Source organism: Cornus florida, unplaced genomic scaffold (assembly GCF_030987335.1).
Source record: "Cornus florida cultivar Cherokee Brave unplaced genomic scaffold, ASM3098733v1 CherokeeBrave_3.0.0_Hap2_Chr03, whole genome shotgun sequence".
In the NCBI taxonomy this organism is placed as follows: Eukaryota; Viridiplantae; Streptophyta; class Magnoliopsida; order Cornales; family Cornaceae; genus Cornus; species Cornus florida.
In genome coordinates, this window is record NW_026775573.1 from 19,190,854 (window position 1) to 19,211,476 (window position 20,623).

At 38.1% G+C, this 20,623-nt stretch overlaps 1 protein-coding gene across 1 annotated transcript; it reads right to left on the reverse strand.

Moving 5' to 3' along the window:
- Window positions 1-1,262: 1,262 nt before the first annotated feature.
- LOC132299801 (FRIGIDA-like protein 5) lies at window positions 1,263-19,769 on the reverse strand. Its single transcript, XM_059796621.1, has 6 exons — window positions 17,784-19,769; window positions 13,524-13,675; window positions 12,669-13,431; window positions 5,252-5,785; window positions 2,417-2,592; window positions 1,263-2,334 (listed from the first exon to the last, which is right to left on the reverse strand). The coding sequence occupies exons 1-6, from the start codon at window positions 19,282-19,284 to the stop codon at window positions 1,693-1,695; spliced, it is 3,768 nt and encodes a 1,255-aa protein (XP_059652604.1). The 5' UTR covers window positions 19,285-19,769; the 3' UTR covers window positions 1,263-1,692.
- Between the last annotated feature and the right edge of the window lie 854 nt (window positions 19,770-20,623).

Here is a 20,623-nt window from a genome sequence, read left to right on the forward strand (position 1 = left end):
TAAACCAAGCAAACAAGCATACCATTTTACTCTTATCTTCAAGCTCCATTGGAATTCTGGCTGCTGTGAATTATGAAGCACTGAATCATGATTTTAAGTTCGAGTTCCAAAATGATGGTGGCTGGGTCATTTCTCTCTCTTTACACACACATGCACATACACAGAGATGCAGTTCAATGCTTCCAAAATGCCTCCACACGCCCTAAAATGAACTATGACCATGGACATCTAAATCTAAAACATGAGAGGTGTTATAAGAACCTCCACAGAGTTGGACACTATTTTCACACCAGTGGTCAAGAAACACACTCAACAATGTGACATGATTTAGTTAGCACTCCCGATCTCATACACGACTCACAAATTCGAAGACTCTAATTAGTCGCCACTACACTGACATCTCTCTCCGGGCACACTTATGTGCCTTTGTCTAATTTCCAAGAATTTATTTATTTTTTATTTTTATTTTTATTATTATTATTTTTTCTTAGTTAGTACTCATACACCAAGCCCTTACCTCTCTTTGGGAAGTAGGAGTTTAGTACCGCTAGGCCACTGACCTGTTGATTCCATGCCTCTAGAAGACAATATTGTTTGTGAAAAGTCTGTGAAATCATTGCCTTGCAATTGCGTGAGTAGGAAGAGTTCAGGACCACCTTTTGACCAATTTAAAGTAGGAAAATGATACAAGGACCCAATGTGTGAACCAAATTGAGAGTTAGATCGGTTATGTATCAAAATGTGATTCTTATTTTTCATGGAACTGAACTTTATTTTTTAAGACAAAAAGTTTAACCAAAAATGTTTTTCATGCCAAGTCAAGCCTCGTACGCGAGTTTCAATCAATCTTGCACAACTTAAATAGGAACTTTATCAATCTATCTTTACTTATTTTTCCAAGTAATTTTTTTATTTTTTTCATCATGAAAGTGGAACTTTGTAAAAAGAAAAGAGATGAATAAGGTTCAAAACATGCTATAGGCATGTTGAAGGATTAAAATATTCTAGCTACACCATCTCAAACAGCTTAAGTTTTTAGAGTAAATAGTTGTTAACAAAGCAATGGATTCAAAGCCGAAAAGGCAAAATATTTTATTGAAATAGAAAAAAAAAAAAATGGAAATTTCCATATATTCCACAATTATTACATAGTTACATTTCTTAAACTTGTCCCTTGAACATTTTTTTTTATTTATTTAAACATTCAGGCATAAAACTTGATTAAAATACAAACTACTATTAGTAATTTAGAAAGCAGCATAGAACAATTAAGTGGTGACAAATTCGATCAACAAAGTTACATTATCAGCGCTAGTTGATTTGTTGTGTTCGCTGATTTCTATTCCTAGCACGTCCTTGACCGCTCTTCTTCATATTAACAAAGCTCTCTTTATAAATCTAACCTTAACCTGTGTTGTGAGGTAGAAAAGTATCTTTTACACCTTTTTGGAAAGCATCATATAAAGAACCTCTTTACTGATAGGATTTTAATAAAGGTAGAAGATAGTAATGTACAATTATCATAACTGTCTAAACATATAAAAAAAAATCTGGACAACACGATTGGTCACCAATGGAAAGTCTTAAAGTCAAGAACTTCAATGATACGTAGATGGATGCATTCAGGTCGCATACCATAGACACTGTCACGCTCGCCTATTGCCATTAGTGTGTCGTCTACAAGGTCCGGCGTCATAATGGTCGGGGATAGGGATAGCGCCGTGGATGATACAAGTGATGCGTAACTGGTGCCGCAAATGGTGGAGCATAGAAATTAGCAGGGGCAAATGGCATGGCACCCAATCCATACTGCCAATTTAAATTTCTCAAATGTGAGGTATATGGAGTGGATCCCCTTGGCCTACAGTATTCAGCAGGTACCCATAAATAATGTGGTTGAGAAGGAGGCCGTGCTGAGTGAACAGGATAAGAGGCTGCTGCTTTTGATCTAGCTTCCCGATGATGTTTTTTGGCCTGCTGATGTTCTGGTTGAGTCTTGGAGGCAAGGGTTGGTGCAATGCGTTTTTTTCCAGCTTTCTTTTGTGCTGTAGCCTCAGATGCAGGGTTAATACATTTTTTCCCATATTCCTCTTGCAGTTGAGCCTCAGATGAAGGGGCAGGGGTTGGCGTAACAATTTTTTTCCCAGCATGTTCTTGGGGTTGAGACTCAGATGCAGGGGGTGGCGCAACAATTCTCTGGTCTGCACTTTCCCTTTCCAGCTGTTCAATGCGTGTTTTAAGGTTTTCGGGTGAAAAATCAGATTCAAGACCATGATCTGTAATGCATTTGATTACGGCTCTGAGAGCATCTACTTCTCGCTTTGTCGCCCTATCCTGAAAGCAAGTTTCACAACACAAAAACACAGGATGGCAGTTGGATCTTGGTAGTAGATACTTAGAAGTAACGCAAACATACCTGTGCTTCAAGAGAATTGTTCACCTCCTTGCATATTTTATTGGCAATCTCTACTGAATAGGTCAAGTGGGCTTTCAAGAGAGGTACTGGTGGGAACTTGTCAACAAGGCCATATGCATAAATATACTCAATAGCCGCAAGCCGCTGCTCCCTTTCTATAAGTTTTTTGATGATATCTGCATTATTATAAAAAAAAAAGTTGCAAATTTCATCAAACTGCCCAGAGGAGGCTTATACAGCAAATTGCTTAGTGTAGTTACAGCCTCAACTCAAGGACAGTGATACTAATACATGCGACAAGAAAGAAACCCCACTTGAAATGAGATAAAATTAGAACAGTTCCTGAGGCAAAACTTCTATGCTGATAAATGATACAGAGAAGCAAGAGCATAGATACGATAAATGTTCTTCCCAAAAGGGAACAAAAATGGTCTCCATGAGAAGCCTGTTTCTAAAATCAATCAAGAAATATGCAACTTTCTGTTTCCTAGAAAATCTCTCACATACATATTGAAAACAATTTGATCATAAATATAACGGGTGGACAATTTGATCATACTTTTTTTGAAAAGTGGTTTAATTTTTTCTACATGCAATTTTCAACTACTGTTGCTACTATATTTATTTATTTTCGATTTCATTATTATGTTGTATCAATTTGGCTTGGGTGACTGAGTTCGGTATTCTGGTGATCCTAAGATAAGAGTAATAAAATATTTGCACGATTTTAAAGCCGGCCGATATGTTATGTAATGGCATCATTGGGTAATGCATTTTCTGGTACAGTCCCCTACATGCCGTTTTGGTTAATACAGTCCAAGTAGCTGGAATTAAGGTCACTTTACCTGAGTAACAAAAACTCAACAAAAACCTACCTGAATTAAGGTCAAATCCTTATGAACAAGATCTGGATTAAAACTCTTGGGGATGATAGCAACAAAAATGTCTAAATGAAATGCAAACCAGGAACTTGCACTAGACCCCATGAAGGGGGAAAAGATACAAATCCAGATTGCTAAATAAAAACATGATGCGGGGAAAAAAGAAAAGACTTACTAAATGGTTGCATACATGTTGATGAGAAACAAAAAGAAAAAAGAAAAAAAAAAAAAGATGGATGCAATACAAAGCATAAGGGGTGTGGAATATATAAATTGTGGAAGATAATACGTGCATATTATTTTCAGCCTCAAAATCAACAAAAAACCAAGCCACTCAGGCCAGAAAGATGCTATATCACGGTAAGGCATATTTTTGCTGGCAATAAGTTTCAGATTATATTCAATTACAAAGATGCCACCAATGTTGTGGGTTAAGTTCTGTTAGCTTTAGGGGAAAAAAAAAAAAAAACACACACACACACACACAGGGCTATAAACTTCTCTGAGCTCACTCAATGAAATTTAAATTAAATCCATGGTTTTGAATGGTTGGCTCCAAAAAATTAAGGCAAATGCAAAAGACTCCCTTGTCCAAGGCAGAAAGTAAAAAATAAATAAATAAATTAAATTAAAGGACATTACACAAGAAGTTGGGTAAATGATTAATGAACTTCGACAAATCCAAGAAACAAGGATTGCGTATTTCACTTAGGCAACAGATTGTGAAAGAGTGGAGAATAAAAGAATTGAATAAATTTTCTTTCTTATCAAAAATTAGAGTGCACTGCCCATTCTAGAGAAGATGTACCCATAAACAAAATAAAAGGACAATAAAACATTAACAATAATGATAAAGACAAAAAAAAAACAAAAAAAAAACTGACATTGATTGAATGTGAGGGGGAGTGGGGGAACTATCCATAATTTGGCTACATACAACTCCAGGGGGAATGGGCCACGCATGCACAGGATAAATCCCAAATAAAAAAGAACTAACAACAATAAGGGACTATGTCAGTCATCTTTTCAAGGAAATAAATTTATGAATAAATTGACCAACTCCACCACATCGGGAATTATTCAGCCATTAAAAAGAAGAAAAAGCAAAACATTTCATAGCACAGCCAAATCTAGAGAGCAAAAGACATCTGGGGGAAATAAATACACAATGAAACTTTAGAATATGAAAAATGGATGATCCAAGCATTTTTTTACAAACTCCTGAAATCTAAGACCACAACATGCAGGATGACTCCCAGAAAACAAGAACAGCATCAAGGCACAGTCGCCAAAAAAAGGAGGGAAAGAGAGAGAGAGAGAAGAGAGGAACTATATCTGTCATGTGATGTTAACAAAAGCAAGAAAACATGATTCAGTCGACCAGCTCAAGCACAGAAAAATATCCAGTCACAAAATCTTCGCATAAAAGAAGCACAATAGAATCTAGATAACCAAAGGGTATTTATAAAAATAATATAGGAATGGTACCTAGAATTTAAAAAACAAACAATCTGAAGACTGATATGCTACCAACCATATAGAAAGTAAAAAAAGAAAAAAATTAACAAAATATATAGTTCCAGCAATATTTTATGGATCAAAACTGCAGCAATAAAGCTTCTCAAGGCATTAAAATAAGATGCCCAAAGATAAAGATCACCCTAAAGTGATAACAAAAAACTAAAAACATTAAAAAAAAGCTTTACAATCTACAAACATGTTTTGATACCTCTTTCTAGGAGGCTAAAAGGCACAAAATCTTCCCAGTAAAGATAAATATAAGGGATTGCATACGTCCAGTAAAAATAAAAAAAATAAAAAACAAAAAATGAAAATCCAAGCTGAAGTAAGATTAAAGATTTTGATAAAAATAAAACTGCTAAACACATAAATCAGGTCTAGTTATCACAGCACAGAGCTTGAAGTGTGTGTGTGTGTGAGAGAGAGAGCAAACCAGGGATCTTATCCGCCAATTCAAGGATTGGAAATAAATCAATGGCCTGCTCATGCCAGTTAACACTTCCAAGAAAACGGAGAAGCTCGTTTGCATTAAACCAAGAGACCAATTTATAGATGGCTACAATCTGCAAAAAAATTAAGACCTTTACAGGCTTCTTGCTCTTCATCATTTCTGCTTTCCAATCAACTGCAAAATTCATTGCTTCTTTTTGGACATGAGGCTTAATCTTTGGTGATACTCTCATTAATTGCTCTAAGAAAATAGCACAAGTCCTCAAGACATTCTCCCTGGGGCTCATATTTCCCTTCAAGTTCGAATGATAACAACCTAGCAAAGCATCCAAAACAAGCTTTGCTGGATCCAGTGAAAATTGAATAGAACTGGAAACTTGCTTTCTTTTCATATTGGTGCATACAGATTTAAACTCAACCTGAGGACCCACCGATGAAGAAATAATTTTGTTGCTAAACAGCGAATTTTGGGACGAAGACTGGTCAACCTCTTCGTGTGAATGAAGGACATTTCCAACTAAAAAGGTACAATTTAACAAATAATCACTAAGCAATAAATAACAATAAGGAATACATTATAAGCATCAAATTCTATATTCCATTAATAAGGACATTACAGAAGAAAATTTTCATGGAACCTTCTCGATAGAAAAAGAATATGTATTAAAGAAAACCAACAATATAGATTTTCCAGATTCATTTGGATATGGAACACCGAGGAATTGAGGCAAACAAAAAGAAAAACCAAAATCTTCAAAACGGAAAATTGGATGTTCGCAAGAGGTCACGATGACCAAAAGAAACTGCAATTCTGGATTATTGCATAAAATCACGTTCTAATAAACACTGCTAGTTAACATTTGAGTATAGAAAGATATTAGTAAGGTGCAAAAAGAATAAATAAAGAAATGGATTCTTTAATTCGCCTATAAAGAATGATAATAACATTTGTATAAACAAATATCCACGTGACAACAAGAGTGAATTGCAAAATTATGATAAGCTCTTAACACTCCATTCAGTCTAGAATCCATTTTGGCAATAGATATAATTGTTGGACTGAATTTCAAACATTGTGCTCTTTAAGGAATATCAACCTCCTTAGGCAAGACTACATGTTCATCAATTAATTCACCCAATAAGTTGATTAATTAGCAAGCTTATTGATACTCCTTCATTTAGGGAAAAAAAAAAAAAAAAAAATTAGCAAAGTTATTCAGTGAAATTACAATTCAGTAATTTACATGATAGATTAACAGTTTCCTCCATAGAATTATTAAAATTCAAGTTAACACAATTGATTTACTTGGTAAATTAGTGAATAATTAATTGAATGGAGTACACTACTTTTCTGGATTAACGTAAAAAAATTACTGACTTCATTCATTTTCTATCATCTGTGTTAGAATGCATGTGATTCAACGATCATGACTGTATGGATGCACAAGAGTAAATGAAGATGGAGTTCAGTGATTCGGAAAGAGGGAGGTCATGTGGTTTGCCTTCAAGAAACCAAAATTGCATCGATGACGGATTTGATTGTGCGTAGATTTTTTTTTTTGGGGTTGGATGCGGTTGGTTCTTCGGGTGGCATTCTGATTATGTGGGACAATCGTTGGGTCTCTCTGGGGGACTCTCAGGTGGGGCTTTTCTCAGTCTCTTGCGTTCTCTCCTTGTTGGAGAATGGTTTGCGCTGGGTTTTTTTCTGGAGTTTATGGTTCTACAGAGGATAGTGTGCGACATTTGTTTTGGGAGGAGTTGGGTGAGGTTCGAAGGAGATGGCCGTTGCCTTGGTGTATCAGAGGGGACTTTAATGTTGTTCGTTCACCTTTTGAGAGGTCAACGGGGGGTAGATGGATGTTTGACAAAAGTTTTTCTCGAAGTTCATCGATGAGGCTGGGTTTTTTGATTTGCTTTTGGTGGGTGGTCCCTTCACTTGGTCTAGTGGTCGTTCTCCTCCTACCCTCTCTCGTCTTGACAGGTTTCTAGTGTCAAGTGATCGGGAGGAGAAGTTCTCCGATGTTGTGCAGGCCACTTTGGCTCGCCCATATTTTTGATCATGTTCGTTGATGTTGGATTGTGGAGGTTTGCGTAATAGAAGATCCGCTTTTAGATTTCAGAATATTTGGCTTCGGGCTGAAGGTTTTCTGGAGCATGTCCGATCCTGGTGGGCGGGGTATGGAGTGGTTGGCACCCCAAGTCATTCTTTTGCAAGTAAGCTGCGTCTTTTGAAGAATGATCTCAAAGTTTGGAACAAAGAGGTCTTAGGTAATCTGGTGTGGAGGAAGAATCGGGTTTTTTCAGAGATTGCTGAGATTGATCGATTGGAGGGTCAGGGCATTTACCGGATTCCCTGAAACTTAGCAGGGTGGAGTGTCAGGCGGAGTTTGCTGAGATTGTTGTCATGGAGGAGATTTCGTGGAGGCAAAAGTCTAGAGCTCTGTGGCTTAAGAAGGGCGACAACAACACTAAGTTTTTCTATAGACTTGCCAATGCTTATAGAAGGGGCAATCATATTGGGAGGATTCGGGTGGGTGGGGAGATGTTTTGTAAGGAGGAGGAGATTTGTAAGGGTTTTGTTGATTACTTTTCGATGTTGTTTACAGAATCTACTGGTTGGAGGCCCTTGCTTGCAGGGCTTCATTTTGACTCTATTTCAAGTTATTGAGTGCTCTGTTCTGTAGGAGCCTTTTTCTAAAGAGGAAGTTTTGTCTATGTTGAAGAGCTGTAACGGGGATAAAGCCCCAGGTCCAGATGGTTTTTCCATGCGTTTCCTTTTGGAGTGTTAGGAGGTGATGGGCACTTTTTATGCTTTCCATGCTCAGGGCTCTTTTGAGAAGAGCTTGAATGCCACTTTTGTTGCCCTCATACCGAAAAAGGGAGGGGCGTTGGATGTTAGAGATTTTCGCCCTATTAGTTTGGTGGGGTGTCTTTATAAGTTGATTGCTAAAGTCCTGGCTTCTAGGTTGAAGAAGGTCTTGGATTGTGTTATTTATGATTCTCAAAATGCCTTTGTGGGCAGTCGTTAGATTTTGGATTCAGTGCTCATTGCTAGTGAATGTGTGGACTCCAGATTGAGTAGTGGGGTTCCGGGTGTTTTATGTAAGACATTGAGAAGGTGTACGATCATGTGAGCAGGAGTTTCCTTTGTTACTTGATGGAGAGGATGGGGTTTGGTGTGCGGTGGAGGAAATGGATTCTTTTTTGCATTTCCAGTGCTCGTTTCTCTGTCCTTGTAAATGGTGCTCCGACGGGTTTTTTCTCTAGTTCGAGAGGTTTGAGACAAGGGGATCCGCTTTCTCCTTTCTTGTTCCTTTTTGTGATGGAGGCTCTAAATAGATTGATTAAGAGGGCGGTCGAGTTGGGATTTTTGAGTGGCTTTCGGGTGGGCAGGGATGCGCTTGTCAGTTGGAGATTTCCCATTTGATGTTTGTTGATGATACTTTGGTGCTTTATGATGCGAATGCGTCCCAGTTGAGATATCTGAGATGCGTTTTGGTCTGGTTCCAAGTGGTCTCTGGGCTTAAGGTTAATGTCGGAAAAAGTGTTCTTGTGCCGGTTAGGGAGGTCCCTGAAATTGAGATGTTTGCTTAGATTCTTGGATGTCGCATTGGCTCTTTTCCCATTTCTTACTTGGGGTTGCCCCTGGGTGTCCCTTCGAGGTATGTGGGAAGTTGGGATCCGGTTGTGGATAGATTCGAGAAGAGACTGGCGGGTTGGAAGAAGCAGTACCTTTCCAAGGGGAGTAGGGTCACTCTGATCAAGAGTACCTTTTCATGCCTTCCCACGTATTTCATCTCTCTTTTCCAGATTCCTTCTTCTCTTTGGCGGGGGGTTAAGAGAGGAGTTCAAGTATCATTTGGTTCGGTGGGAGCAAGTGTGTTATCCAATTCGGAGTGGAGGTTTAGGGATTAGGAAGTTGTTGCCTTTCAACAAGGCTCTCCTTGGGAAATGGCTTTGGAGGTTTGGGTTGCGACTAAATTTGGGGAGAGCAGTGGAGGGTGGAGTTCTCTTGAGGTGCGTGTTCCTAGAGGGGTGGGGGTTTGGACTCTCATCCGGAAGGGGTGGGATGATTTCAGCAAACATGTTCATTTTCGGATCCGTGATGGTAGGAGGATTAGATTTTGGGAGGATTTTTGGTGTGGAGAGCGCCCTTTTGCTTTTGATTTCCCTCGGCTCTACAGGATTGCTTCTCATCAGCAGGCCATGGTGGTTGACTGTTATCATCTTGATAACAGGATACTGACTTGGGATGTTCAGTTTAGGAGGCATTTTCAAGACTGGGAAATTGAGGACGTGACTCTCTTTTTGGAGTTATTGTATCAATAGGTGATTACAGTTGGGCATTCGGATTGTTGGCATTGAAATCCTAACTCTCAGGGTCGTTTCGATGTTCGGTCCTTTTTCAGATGTCTTACAGTTGGAGGTCCTTTCCCTTGAAAGTCTATTTGGCGTTCTAAGGCCCCTCTCAAGGTGGCCTATTTTGCTTGGACCTCTGTCTTGGGTAGGATTCTAACCTAGGATAATTTGAGGAGACAGAATCAGGACGTTGTGAAACATTGTTATTTGTGTAAGAGCGGTGAGGAGACTGTTGATCATCTTCTGTTGCATTGCAGCATGGCTAGGAATTGTTGGGATTTAATGCTTGGTTTGTTTGGGATCCCTTGGGTCATGCCTTTTTCCTCTAGAGGGTTGATTGAGGCTTGGAGAGGTTTTTCAGTGGGGGCTCTCATTCAAGATGCTTGGAGGGCTACGCCTCTTTGTATTTGGTGGTGCATTTGGCTAGAGAGAAATCGGCGTTATTTTGACGAGATGGAGAACCCTATTTCTATGCTTAAGTTCTTTATTATTTCCACTCTTTTTTGTTGGGTTTCAGGGAGAGATTATAGATCTGTAGAGGAGATTTTTGTTTTTTTGGCCTCTTTGAAGGCTTGAGGCGCTCCTTGGCCTTTTGTTTTGTTCTTGGGTTTTGCTCCCCTTCTGAGCGGTTTCTTAATAAATTTTTTATTTATCAAAAAAAAAAAAAAAAAGAGTAAATGAAAAAGATATTCACAGGTACAACTAGTTAAAATAATAGGTAAAACACGAATGATAGTAACCCCCAAGGGGATAGCCTAATTGTAAGACTCTTACCTCACATCTTGGGAGGTTGGAAGTTCAATTCCCTTGGAGCCACCCCCAAGGAATTTTCAGTAATTGCCTGGTTCATGTGTAATAGGGGGACTGTATGTATCCAGTAGTGGAGTATAGGGTGCTCTAAAAGGCCCGACACCATCAACAACAAAAAAATTAAAATAAAGAGAAAAATGCAAAAACAAAAAAATCCATTGAACTATTATAATTTTGCAAAAATTCCCTTGAACTATTATTTTAGCAACACTTTTGAAAGGTTGCAATCAGCCCCTCGCCGTTAGGTTTGTCATCAAAAAGAGAAACTGGGTATTTCCATGTGCAATGCATATGACAAATAATTTTTATTATTCTGACCATTGTACCCTTTACCCAATTAAGTACACCCAACATTAAAAACCCGACCCATCCCCGTCTTTGTCCCAAATAAAGAAAAAACTCATCTTCATCATCATCAATGGGCAGCTCACTCATGAAATCAAGTAAATCCTAATTCCTGCAAAGGGATTTATTACATTCTTAAATTAAACATTAATCTTACTGAAACTCTTCTAATCCTATCAAGAACCACTTATATCAAACTAAAAAGGGCCACCTTAAGAGATCCAAAACTAGATGTAGTGAGAGGAAGTTAGAGAGGGTGGAAAGCTGATGGCTAGATGATGAAGCTAGAGTCTTAATCAATATAATTTTGAGATATTTTCATAGTTTTAACTTCTCTTAAGGCTTTTCCTGGAAATCTTGGCTTCGGTGGTGATCGAAGTAGTTCTAGTTTTTCTTATTGTGGAGGGATTCTAAAAGTCATTCTAGGAGAAATCAAAAGTCCTTAGAAATTAAGTTATATAAGGACCGGCCCTCTCTCCGGTGCAACAAGTCTTAATCAATATAATTTTGAGCTATTTTCAGATTATTAACTTCTCTTTCGACTTTTCTCAGATTTTCCATTAGAAATCTAGGCTCCAATGCTGATTGGAGTAATTCTAGTCCGTCTTACTACTTCAAGAGGACTTCCTTTCAACTCTGTTTGCTTCAGAAAGTTGTGATGCTTTTGTTTTTATGTTTCTCTCTGAACAAGGCTAAAGTCAAAAATAGGTTGAAATTTCAATTTGACCTCTATTTTTTGACTAGTGGGTCTTTTTGTATGATTCCTCAAGACCAAGAATCTTTCAAAGCAATACCTCTCAGTTTTACTTGTTCACCTCTTCCTTGTTAATTTTCAGAACTTGGAAATAATATACAGTTTCACAAAAAAAAATCGCTAACTCGTTTTCAAGGTGTCAGAGAATTGAGTATTAAAGAAAACATACATACTGTTGACAAGTAAGGTATAGAGCACATATTTGCAATTAAAGCACTACTTGTTTTGAAATTGATATCAACATGTGTCCTTTTAATCTTGTTTGATTGATATTTTTTGAACTATGGAAATTGTTTCTTATAATTAAAGTACAAAGTATCAAGAAATGACATGACCGGTGTATGTATGAAGGATGTTATAGTGTGTTGGATGCTCCCTATCATTGCATCTCAATCCAACCAAAAGTTGTCACTGGGAGGGCCAAGCATGAGGAGAGGACTAGCAGCCTAGGCTCCGATACATTATGCACAGGTCTAATTTAAAGCCTCATCTATGATCTTTTAGTCACTTAGATGGACATATAAGTTCTTCAAGTGTTCCCTTTTGAATTGACGAGCTCTTGGTTTCTCAAAATCTAAATAGGCATTATGGATGTAGAATGGGATTAGCTCCAAATCCAACCAAAAGTTGTCACCGGGAGGGCCATGCATGAGGGAAGGACTAGCAGCCTAGGCTCTGATACGTTATGCACGGTTCTAATTTAAAGCCTCATCTATGATCTTATTGTCACTTAGATGGATATATAAGTTCTTTAAGTGTTCCCTTTTGAATTGACGAGCTTTTGGTTTCTCAAAGTCTAAATAGGCATTATGGATGCAGAATGGGGTTAGCTCCAAAGGTGAATAATTCTTGAGGAATTTAGAAAACCTCCGTGTCTCCCCCCCTCTCAACACTATCTCTTCTCATTTTGCTCTCCCTCTTGGAACTTTCTTCTCCCATCTCATTCCCTCTTTTATAATAATATTGGTGGAGATTTTATGATATACTGTAACAAATTATATCAACAATCAGATTTACGTGGGCACGGGTGTGTGTATGTGTGTGTGTGAGAGAGAGAGAGAGTGACAGCTCTATGGAGATTAAGAGATAAATAAACAGGTAAGTTACAGGAACTCCAATTTATAAAACTTACCAGGGATGCTTAATGAGAAACCAAGGATTTGACATAATTCAGGGGCGTGTCTAAGGTGCACAACAGTCCCGAAAAGAAGTGATAGCTCATCTACATCAAAAGCAGAGGCCAGTCTGTAGGCACCTACCATTTGGAAAAAAACCAATTTCTCAGTTTCCGATCTCATCTTCTCTTTCCAATCAACTGCGAGTTGCATTGCTTCTTCTTTCACTTTAGGTGTAATCTGAGGTGAGAGTCTCATCAATTGCTCTAACAAAAGCATGCAACTCCTCCTACAGATACATCCCTCAAAATACATTTTTCCCTTCTTCAAATGTGGAGGATAAAATCCTTGCATTGCATCCAAAACAAGTTTTCCTGAGTCGACTGACATTTGGAGAGCAGTAGAAACTTCGTTGCACAATAATTCATGCTCTTCCAAATGCTCGTTCAAGAAAATTTGCAATCTCTTTCCGTTCATTTTGGCAAGGATGAAGGCCATAGTGGTGGCAGGGGCAAGAGTGGGGGCAGTAATCTTCGGAAGAATCGGGGCAGTAATCTTCGGGAGAATCGAGGCATTGTTAAGGGCCTTAGTAGGGATGGGATCAGTTGTGGACGATGTAAGTTTCTTCTCACTTGCTTGCACATTACATAAGTTACCGTCCTTCAGCATTATAAGCTGTTCAATGCATTCTTCAAGGTTGCTATTTGAGTATTTGATTTCAAGCTTGTGACCAACAATGTCACTTATTACAGCAGCCACCCTTTCTTCTATGGCCCTATTCTGCAAGCAATATTTTAATTAGAAACACATCATGTTATTCAGATCTTGAATTTGGAAGTAATATCATCATAGTGACATACAGGGCAACATACCTGCACATTATGTGATTTGTAAGGCATCTTTCTGCAGCACAAGTATTCTCTCAAGAGGGGTACTGGTGGGAACTTGTTAACAAGCTCAAATGCACAGATATATCTAAGAGCCACAAGGTGCTGCTTCTTATTGATAAAATTTTGGATGAGATCTGTCACATGTTAAAAAAAGAAGAAGAAGGAGATATCTTGAAGGTGGTGATATAAGAAGATGCAGACAACTGACAAGACAGATATATGGAAGGAAGAATAAGAATGTAAGCAGACTGTATCATGAAAAATCCCAAAACTGTATGATATATAGCATGGAGGGGTTAGAACATAGCTGTGGGACATAGGAGAACTCCTATAAAATCACTATCCCTTGGCAATTTCCAAACAAAAATTAAAGCATATAAAACCAACAATGGATTTGCACACAAAAAAAATATAATGACATTCCAAAAGCAAAGCTTGTGCAGCACTCACCATTCATGACTATGGCATGAGTATGGATAAGGGCACAAATCAAATTTACATAAAGTTTTGTTTAGAAGTAATAAAATTATTTTCTAGTATTAACATCTTTTCATCAGTTTAACTATAAGAAGGATTTCCGATTGTGGTATTAAGTTATGTAAAGGAAATGGTCATTATGAAATGCTCGGGATTATCAGCGAAGGCATAACGGAAATCGGTTAACCCAGCCATGCATTTTTTAATCACTCGTGCATCATCAAAACTCAATGATATGCATGTTTCAGTTCCAGTTTTTCGCGTGAATATTTCTAATTGTTTTTTGTACAAGTTTCCACACCTAGACATCCTCTAAAAGATTAACACGATCAGATGTATAAACACATATACCCACAACAACGTTCCAAGTCCCCAGGCCCAAAAACACAGAACTCTAGTCCAACTTCAACTGTGATTCTGCATGTGTGAGCTGTTCCCCATGAGCCGTTTTGGGGAGAGAGGCGGATGGTGCTCTCTTGCTGTTAGGACACGTGGAGGTGTCTGTGTTTGCAAATTCACTCAGAAGGGTTGGGATGAATTTTCTAAACATATCATATTTATAGTTCCAGATGGCAGGGGCACTCGTTTTTGGGAGGACTAATAGTGTGGTAACCGCCCTTTGGCTTGTTCTTTTCCCAGGCTTTTCAGGATTACTGTTGATAGACATGCCCTAACGGTTATCAGCTTGATAATACCACCAATCTGGACAAATGGAAAGTTGAAATGTGGCGAGTTCCAAGGGAACTTGCCACACCAGATTACTGTTCAAGCAACTGGAAAAGGAAGCTATATTCAGGGTTGAAAGAGGAATGCTACCATGTAGGCAGTTCCACCTAGCCACCCAAGTCTGAAGCATGGAACCGTTCAGATGCTGACACGTGGCACTGAAGACCTGGTCAAAGGTAAGAAATATCTGGTGGAACGAGAGTCCACCACGAGGATATACGTGATGTATTAAATATCAGATTATCCATATTTAAGCTCAAAGTGTGTTTGACTTGGTCAAATAAGGAGGTAACCACCCACCCCTATAACATCTCCACTTACCATATAAATAGGAGTTGCTCCTATTACATGGAAGAAATATTTAAAGGAAGATGTACATGGGAGAAAATCAAGTCCAGGTTCATTGAGAGAAATTTTGGAAGTTTTGCTAGATTATAGCAAACTACCTAAATTGAATCATAGGTGGTTATTCAAATTAATGGGAACATGTATGTAATGTGGTATATATACATATACAATTCAGAATTCAAAAAGGAGAAGGATTCATGCACACGAAAGAAATTTGTCAGATCATGGGACACCTGAAATTGCGTAGGCATGCTAGGTGGAAGTTTCCAACTGTTGATGAAACTATCATCTCCAACTGATGGGAAGTTACAAAAAAATTGGTGGGTAACGTGTATAGAGTGAAATTAAAATACATGAAGAAAGAAACAATTCCCTACAAATCAGCAAGTGGTCAATAACTACCTAAATCATGTAACTCCCATTATGGGAAGTTACTGAAATTATGGAAGGTCGTGATCCTTTCCACTTGAGGTTTCAAAACGTGAATAAAAGTTGTAACATACTTTACACCACTAAATCCACTATTTTGGAGTTGCAAATTAACGGGAAGCATGTTTTTACAAGTGTGAGTACCATAAGATGAGGAAAATATGGGACATGTGACACAATCCGAACCTTCCAGGTTGAAGTTTTCAAGTGCTGCTGGAATCGCCCTTTCCATCTGGCAGTTCCAGAATGTGGATAAAGGCTTGCAACAAGCATTCAACCACCAAACCCACTCCTCATAAGTGGTAGATCATGAGAACACATGGTCTTACACATCTCAGCACTATGAGAAAGCTGGGGAAGACATGGGACACGTGGCACAATTTGGACGTTCCACTTGGAAGGATCTCTGCTGCTATTGCTGTAACTACCATTTCCAACTGTTGCAAGGAAATTCTATAACTAGAATACTTATGTGCAGCAAGCAAACCCTGTTCAACACACACAACAATCAATACAACACTCTGCTTATCAATTCATGTATCTTTTCATTCCTGCAATGAAATTACGTTATGTTTAATTTTAGTCCAACACTTTCCTTCATTACTTTCCAACAAGTAGTTCCTAATTCATTTAATTTCAAGTCCTGCACTTGTAGTTTCGTTCTTCTTTCCATTAGCTATAGAAAACTCTTCAAGTCCTTTTTCAAGGCAAAAAGAACCTTTGAAGGAGGTCATTCCAGTCTTTCTTACAATCGTCTGATCTCAAACTTTCCAACTGGAATACGGTTTGGAAACTCTTTGGAATGACAGCAGTTCCTGGCACGCCGCACCTTTCCATTCACCCGGAAGAGACTTGTTTTTTGTGAGCCAAATAGTTAGCACAAGGCTTATTGGGATGTGTGATTTTCTAGATATTTTCAAGATTGGGAAGTGGTTAAGGCCATTGGTTTTCTTTTGGAGCTTTTGTATCGGTAGGTCTTTAATAGTGGAGGCCCGAATGCTCTCTCTTAGATGCCCTCGTCTCAGGGGAGAATTGATTGATGTGCATTCTTTGTTTAGATGCCTATCGAACTTTCCCGGGCCTGTCTTCGAGGGGAAGGCGGTTTAGCGCACTAAGGCACCTCTTAAGGTGGCCTTTTTCATTTGGACTGCATTGTGGGACAAGATTTTGACGCTTGATAATTTGAGAAGGAGAAGATAGGTGACTGTCAATTGGTGTTGCATGTGCAAGAGTGATGGCGAGTCAGTTGACCATCTCCTTTAGCAGTGTCTTGTGGCTTTTGATTGTTGGGTCTTCTTTTTGGTCTGTTTGGAGTCTAGCCGGTCATGCCTCAGTGTCAGAGGGATGGCGAGTCAGTTCACCATCTCCTTTTGCCTTGTCCCGTGGCTTTTGATTTCTTTTAGGTTCGTTTGGAGTCCAGTGGGTCATGCCTCAGTCTTCGAGAGGCTTGATTGATGCTTAGAGAGGGTACCTTGAGGGATTCCACGTTTGTGATTTTGGGTGGCGCCCTTATGCATTTGGTGGTGTTTATGGAAGGAGCAGAATAAATCATTTGATGGAGAGGAATCTTCTACTAGGGCATTAAAATCTCTTATTGTCGGCTCTCTTTTTTGTTGGGTTTTGGGGAAACATTGTAAACGTATAGATGAATTTGTTGATTTTTTGGGTTCTGGGTCCTTAGGGTCCCTCTTGGACTTTGGCCTTTGTGTAGCTTTCGGGATATGTTCCTCTTTTGAAGACTTTCTAATACATCTTTTAAAAATAAAAAATTGTATTGAAAGGTATTAAGCATTATTAGTTTCCCACCAAGTGCATTTAAATAGTTCTTCAAGAAGCTATATATCATGACAGACTATTAGTTTATTTAGTGAGAGTGTGTTAGCAACATCAATACTTCTTAGTCTCGTTGCCAGTTTAGAGAGTAAAGTCAGTAATAACACTGCTGGCAACACAAAAGACCATTTCGACAGTGCTACAGCAACAACACATATATGATTTACCACTAGAAATGCATCTACCAACCAACAAAGAGGATCGCATATATAGCCAGGTGAAGGACAAGAAATATACTAATTTAAAATAATTACAATAATTCATATTATAGATAACCCATGCAAGAGAAGTTTTCACAGCATAGAAAGTTTATCAAACCTATTAGAGAAGCAGAAAGAGAGCAATCTATTTATCAGCTGGGAGGAAGTATTTCAATCTCTAAGAATGTGCGTTTATGTGTGTGAGGGAGCAGTGTTTTAGGAAAATTACCGGGAATCTTATCTGCAAAATCAAGGACCCAACATAATTTAGGGGCTGCCTTATGCTCAGCAACGACCTCAAATAGTTTCCAAAGCTCATCCGCATCAAACTCAGAGGTCAATTTGTAGGAAGGCAGAAGCTGCAAGAAACCCAACACCTCCAATGAGTTCTTAGCAGCGGTTCCCATTTTCACCTTCCACTCGTGTGCAAGTTTAAATGCTTCTTCTTTCACATTAAGTCGGATCCATGGTGAGATTGTCATTAACTGCTCTAACAAAAGAATACAACTCCTCCTAACTACATCCCCCTGGAACTCTCTATCTCCCTTCTTCAAATGCGGAGGGTAAAACCCTTCCATTGCATCTAGAACTAGCTTTGCAGAATCCAACCGCAACCGAAGAGCCCTGCAAATTTCATCAGACATCACATCATGCCGGTTCGAGCGCTCATTGAGGAAAATCTGCAAACTCTTCCCATCCATGGTCATACATAATCTAATATCTGCATATAAACAATCAATCCTATTATCGGGTGGCACATTTTCTGGATGCTCAATCTCTACACTTGAATGAAGGGCGTTGGCAAATTTTTCCTCTTCAAGCTCCTTAGAGCGTCCCTCTAGCATTTTTCCTTCCGACTTCAATTGCTTCTTTTCCGATCGAAAATCCATGAAGCACTGAGGGCCAAATTTTTTGACTGAATTAAATTGCTTCTCTCTGGAATCAAGTTTTCCAGGCCATTCTTCATTCAACTTTTTAGTAGAATCCAATTGTTTCTCCTTTACAATTTCCTTGCAGCGTTCTTCAGTCAATTTTTGGAGAGAAACAAATTCCTTCTCTTTCAAGTCAAGTTCCTTACATCGTTCTTCCAAACATTCCTCTTTAGTATCAAGCTCTTTGGCACGTCTCTCTATCCAATTTTGAATCGCATGCAGTTCTTTCGAACGACTTTCAAAGTGCTTATATCGCTCTTCCAAACTTTCGAAGTGCTTCTCTTTCACATTGATCTCTTTGAACCGTTCGTCCATCAATCTCTGAATAGGTTCAAATTGCTTATGCTTCAACTCAATTTTCTCAAAAAGCCCCTCTACTAATTTCTGTTGTACGCCCAATTTTTCTTCTCTCAATTCAACCTCCTCCATGCGTTCCTCTACCGATTTCCGAAACGAACCCAACTTCTCCTCTTTCAATTTGAAGTCTGTAATATGCTCTTCCTGAAACAACTTGAACTCATTCTCTTTAACTTCAAGTTCCTCAAACCGTTCTCTGGCCGAAATCCGAAGCAATTCCACTTCCTCATTGCTTTCAATGGCTGATTTTCGAATTAACTCCAAATGCTTCTCTTTCGAATCGATTTCACACCAAGATTCTTCTAAGGACTGTTGATTAGATTCCAAATGCTTTTCGAAATCCTTCCATTCAAGCGCAAACAAAAGAATCGCCTTTCGAAGGCCGTTCGTTTTCTTCTTTGTAAGTTCAAGACTAGCCGATAACTTCTCTAGCGAAGCCATCTCCAATGCAACTTATATATATATATATATATATATATATATAGATACACAAACTCGTAAAGCCTTGTTATAAACCCTAGAGAATGTAGATGGACTGGTTTTTGATGTAGAAAAAGAGAGAATATATATATATACACAGTACACAGAAACTCGTAAAGCGTTGTGAAACAATGTAGATCGACTGGTTTTCGATGTAGAAAAAGAGAGAAAATATTTGAACACAGTACGCACAAGCTAGTAAACCCTTGTGAAACCCCTGAGAGAATGTAGATTGACTGGTTTTTTTAATATAGAAAAAGAGATGCCCCTATTTTTTAGTTAACACTATGAGTACTCCCATTTCCATTCAAAAAAGAAAAAAAAAAAAATGAGTACTCCCATTTCCCCAACTCGCCATCTATTTTGGGACTGAGGAGTAATATACAATTGGATAAATTGCACTGACATCGGTTAGATTTACAATAATGACACTAAAATCTTCTATAATTTTTAAAAATATTCTGACCTCTGTTAAGATTTACAATAATTACATGAATCTCATCTATAATTTTTAAAATTAGTATGACCTTCCTGAAATCTTGTCTACCAACTAACCACTAATTAATGCTTTAAATATTTTTTTTCAAAGAAATGACAAATAGAATAAGTAGTAATTTTAATTAGGGGTTATAATTCGTATTCACGTGTTATAATCGTATAGTGTCAATTAAATAACTCAATCTGAACATAACCATTTTAATTCTTGTCAACAACCCACGACACTAATCCGACCTATTATAAAACAAGTTAGTAGTGTAACCCGTTAAAAGACCTATTTACTAATATATATATATATATATATATATATATATATATATATATATTGTTTAATTGAGTATTATATATATACAAGTTTCAATTCTATCAAATTACTAAAGTCTCTAGTTTACAAAATAGTAAATTATAAGACATAAGTTTAGATAGTTATTTTGAATCTTAAATATAAATTTGTTTATGACAAGTACAGTTAAAAGGGTTACACAGGTTAAACTATCTCAACCCAAGTATGACACAATTAATTAAAAAGGTTAATCATGTCGACCCATTTACAATCCAAACCCATTTAACTTGTGTCACGTTGGTGGGTCATGTCAAACTTTGCCATCCATAACTTCAATCAATTTTTTTTTTTTTTTTTTAAATGACTTTGTGGGTGGTATTGTGTATGCCCTGATGTGGATTACAGTAACGGGTCCCTTTGCGATCTGACCTAAAAATTTAAACTATTAGGTGGGATTATCACTCAACTTACTAATTTAAGTTTTTGGATTGGGACACTTGTAACATTCTCTTTCATCCA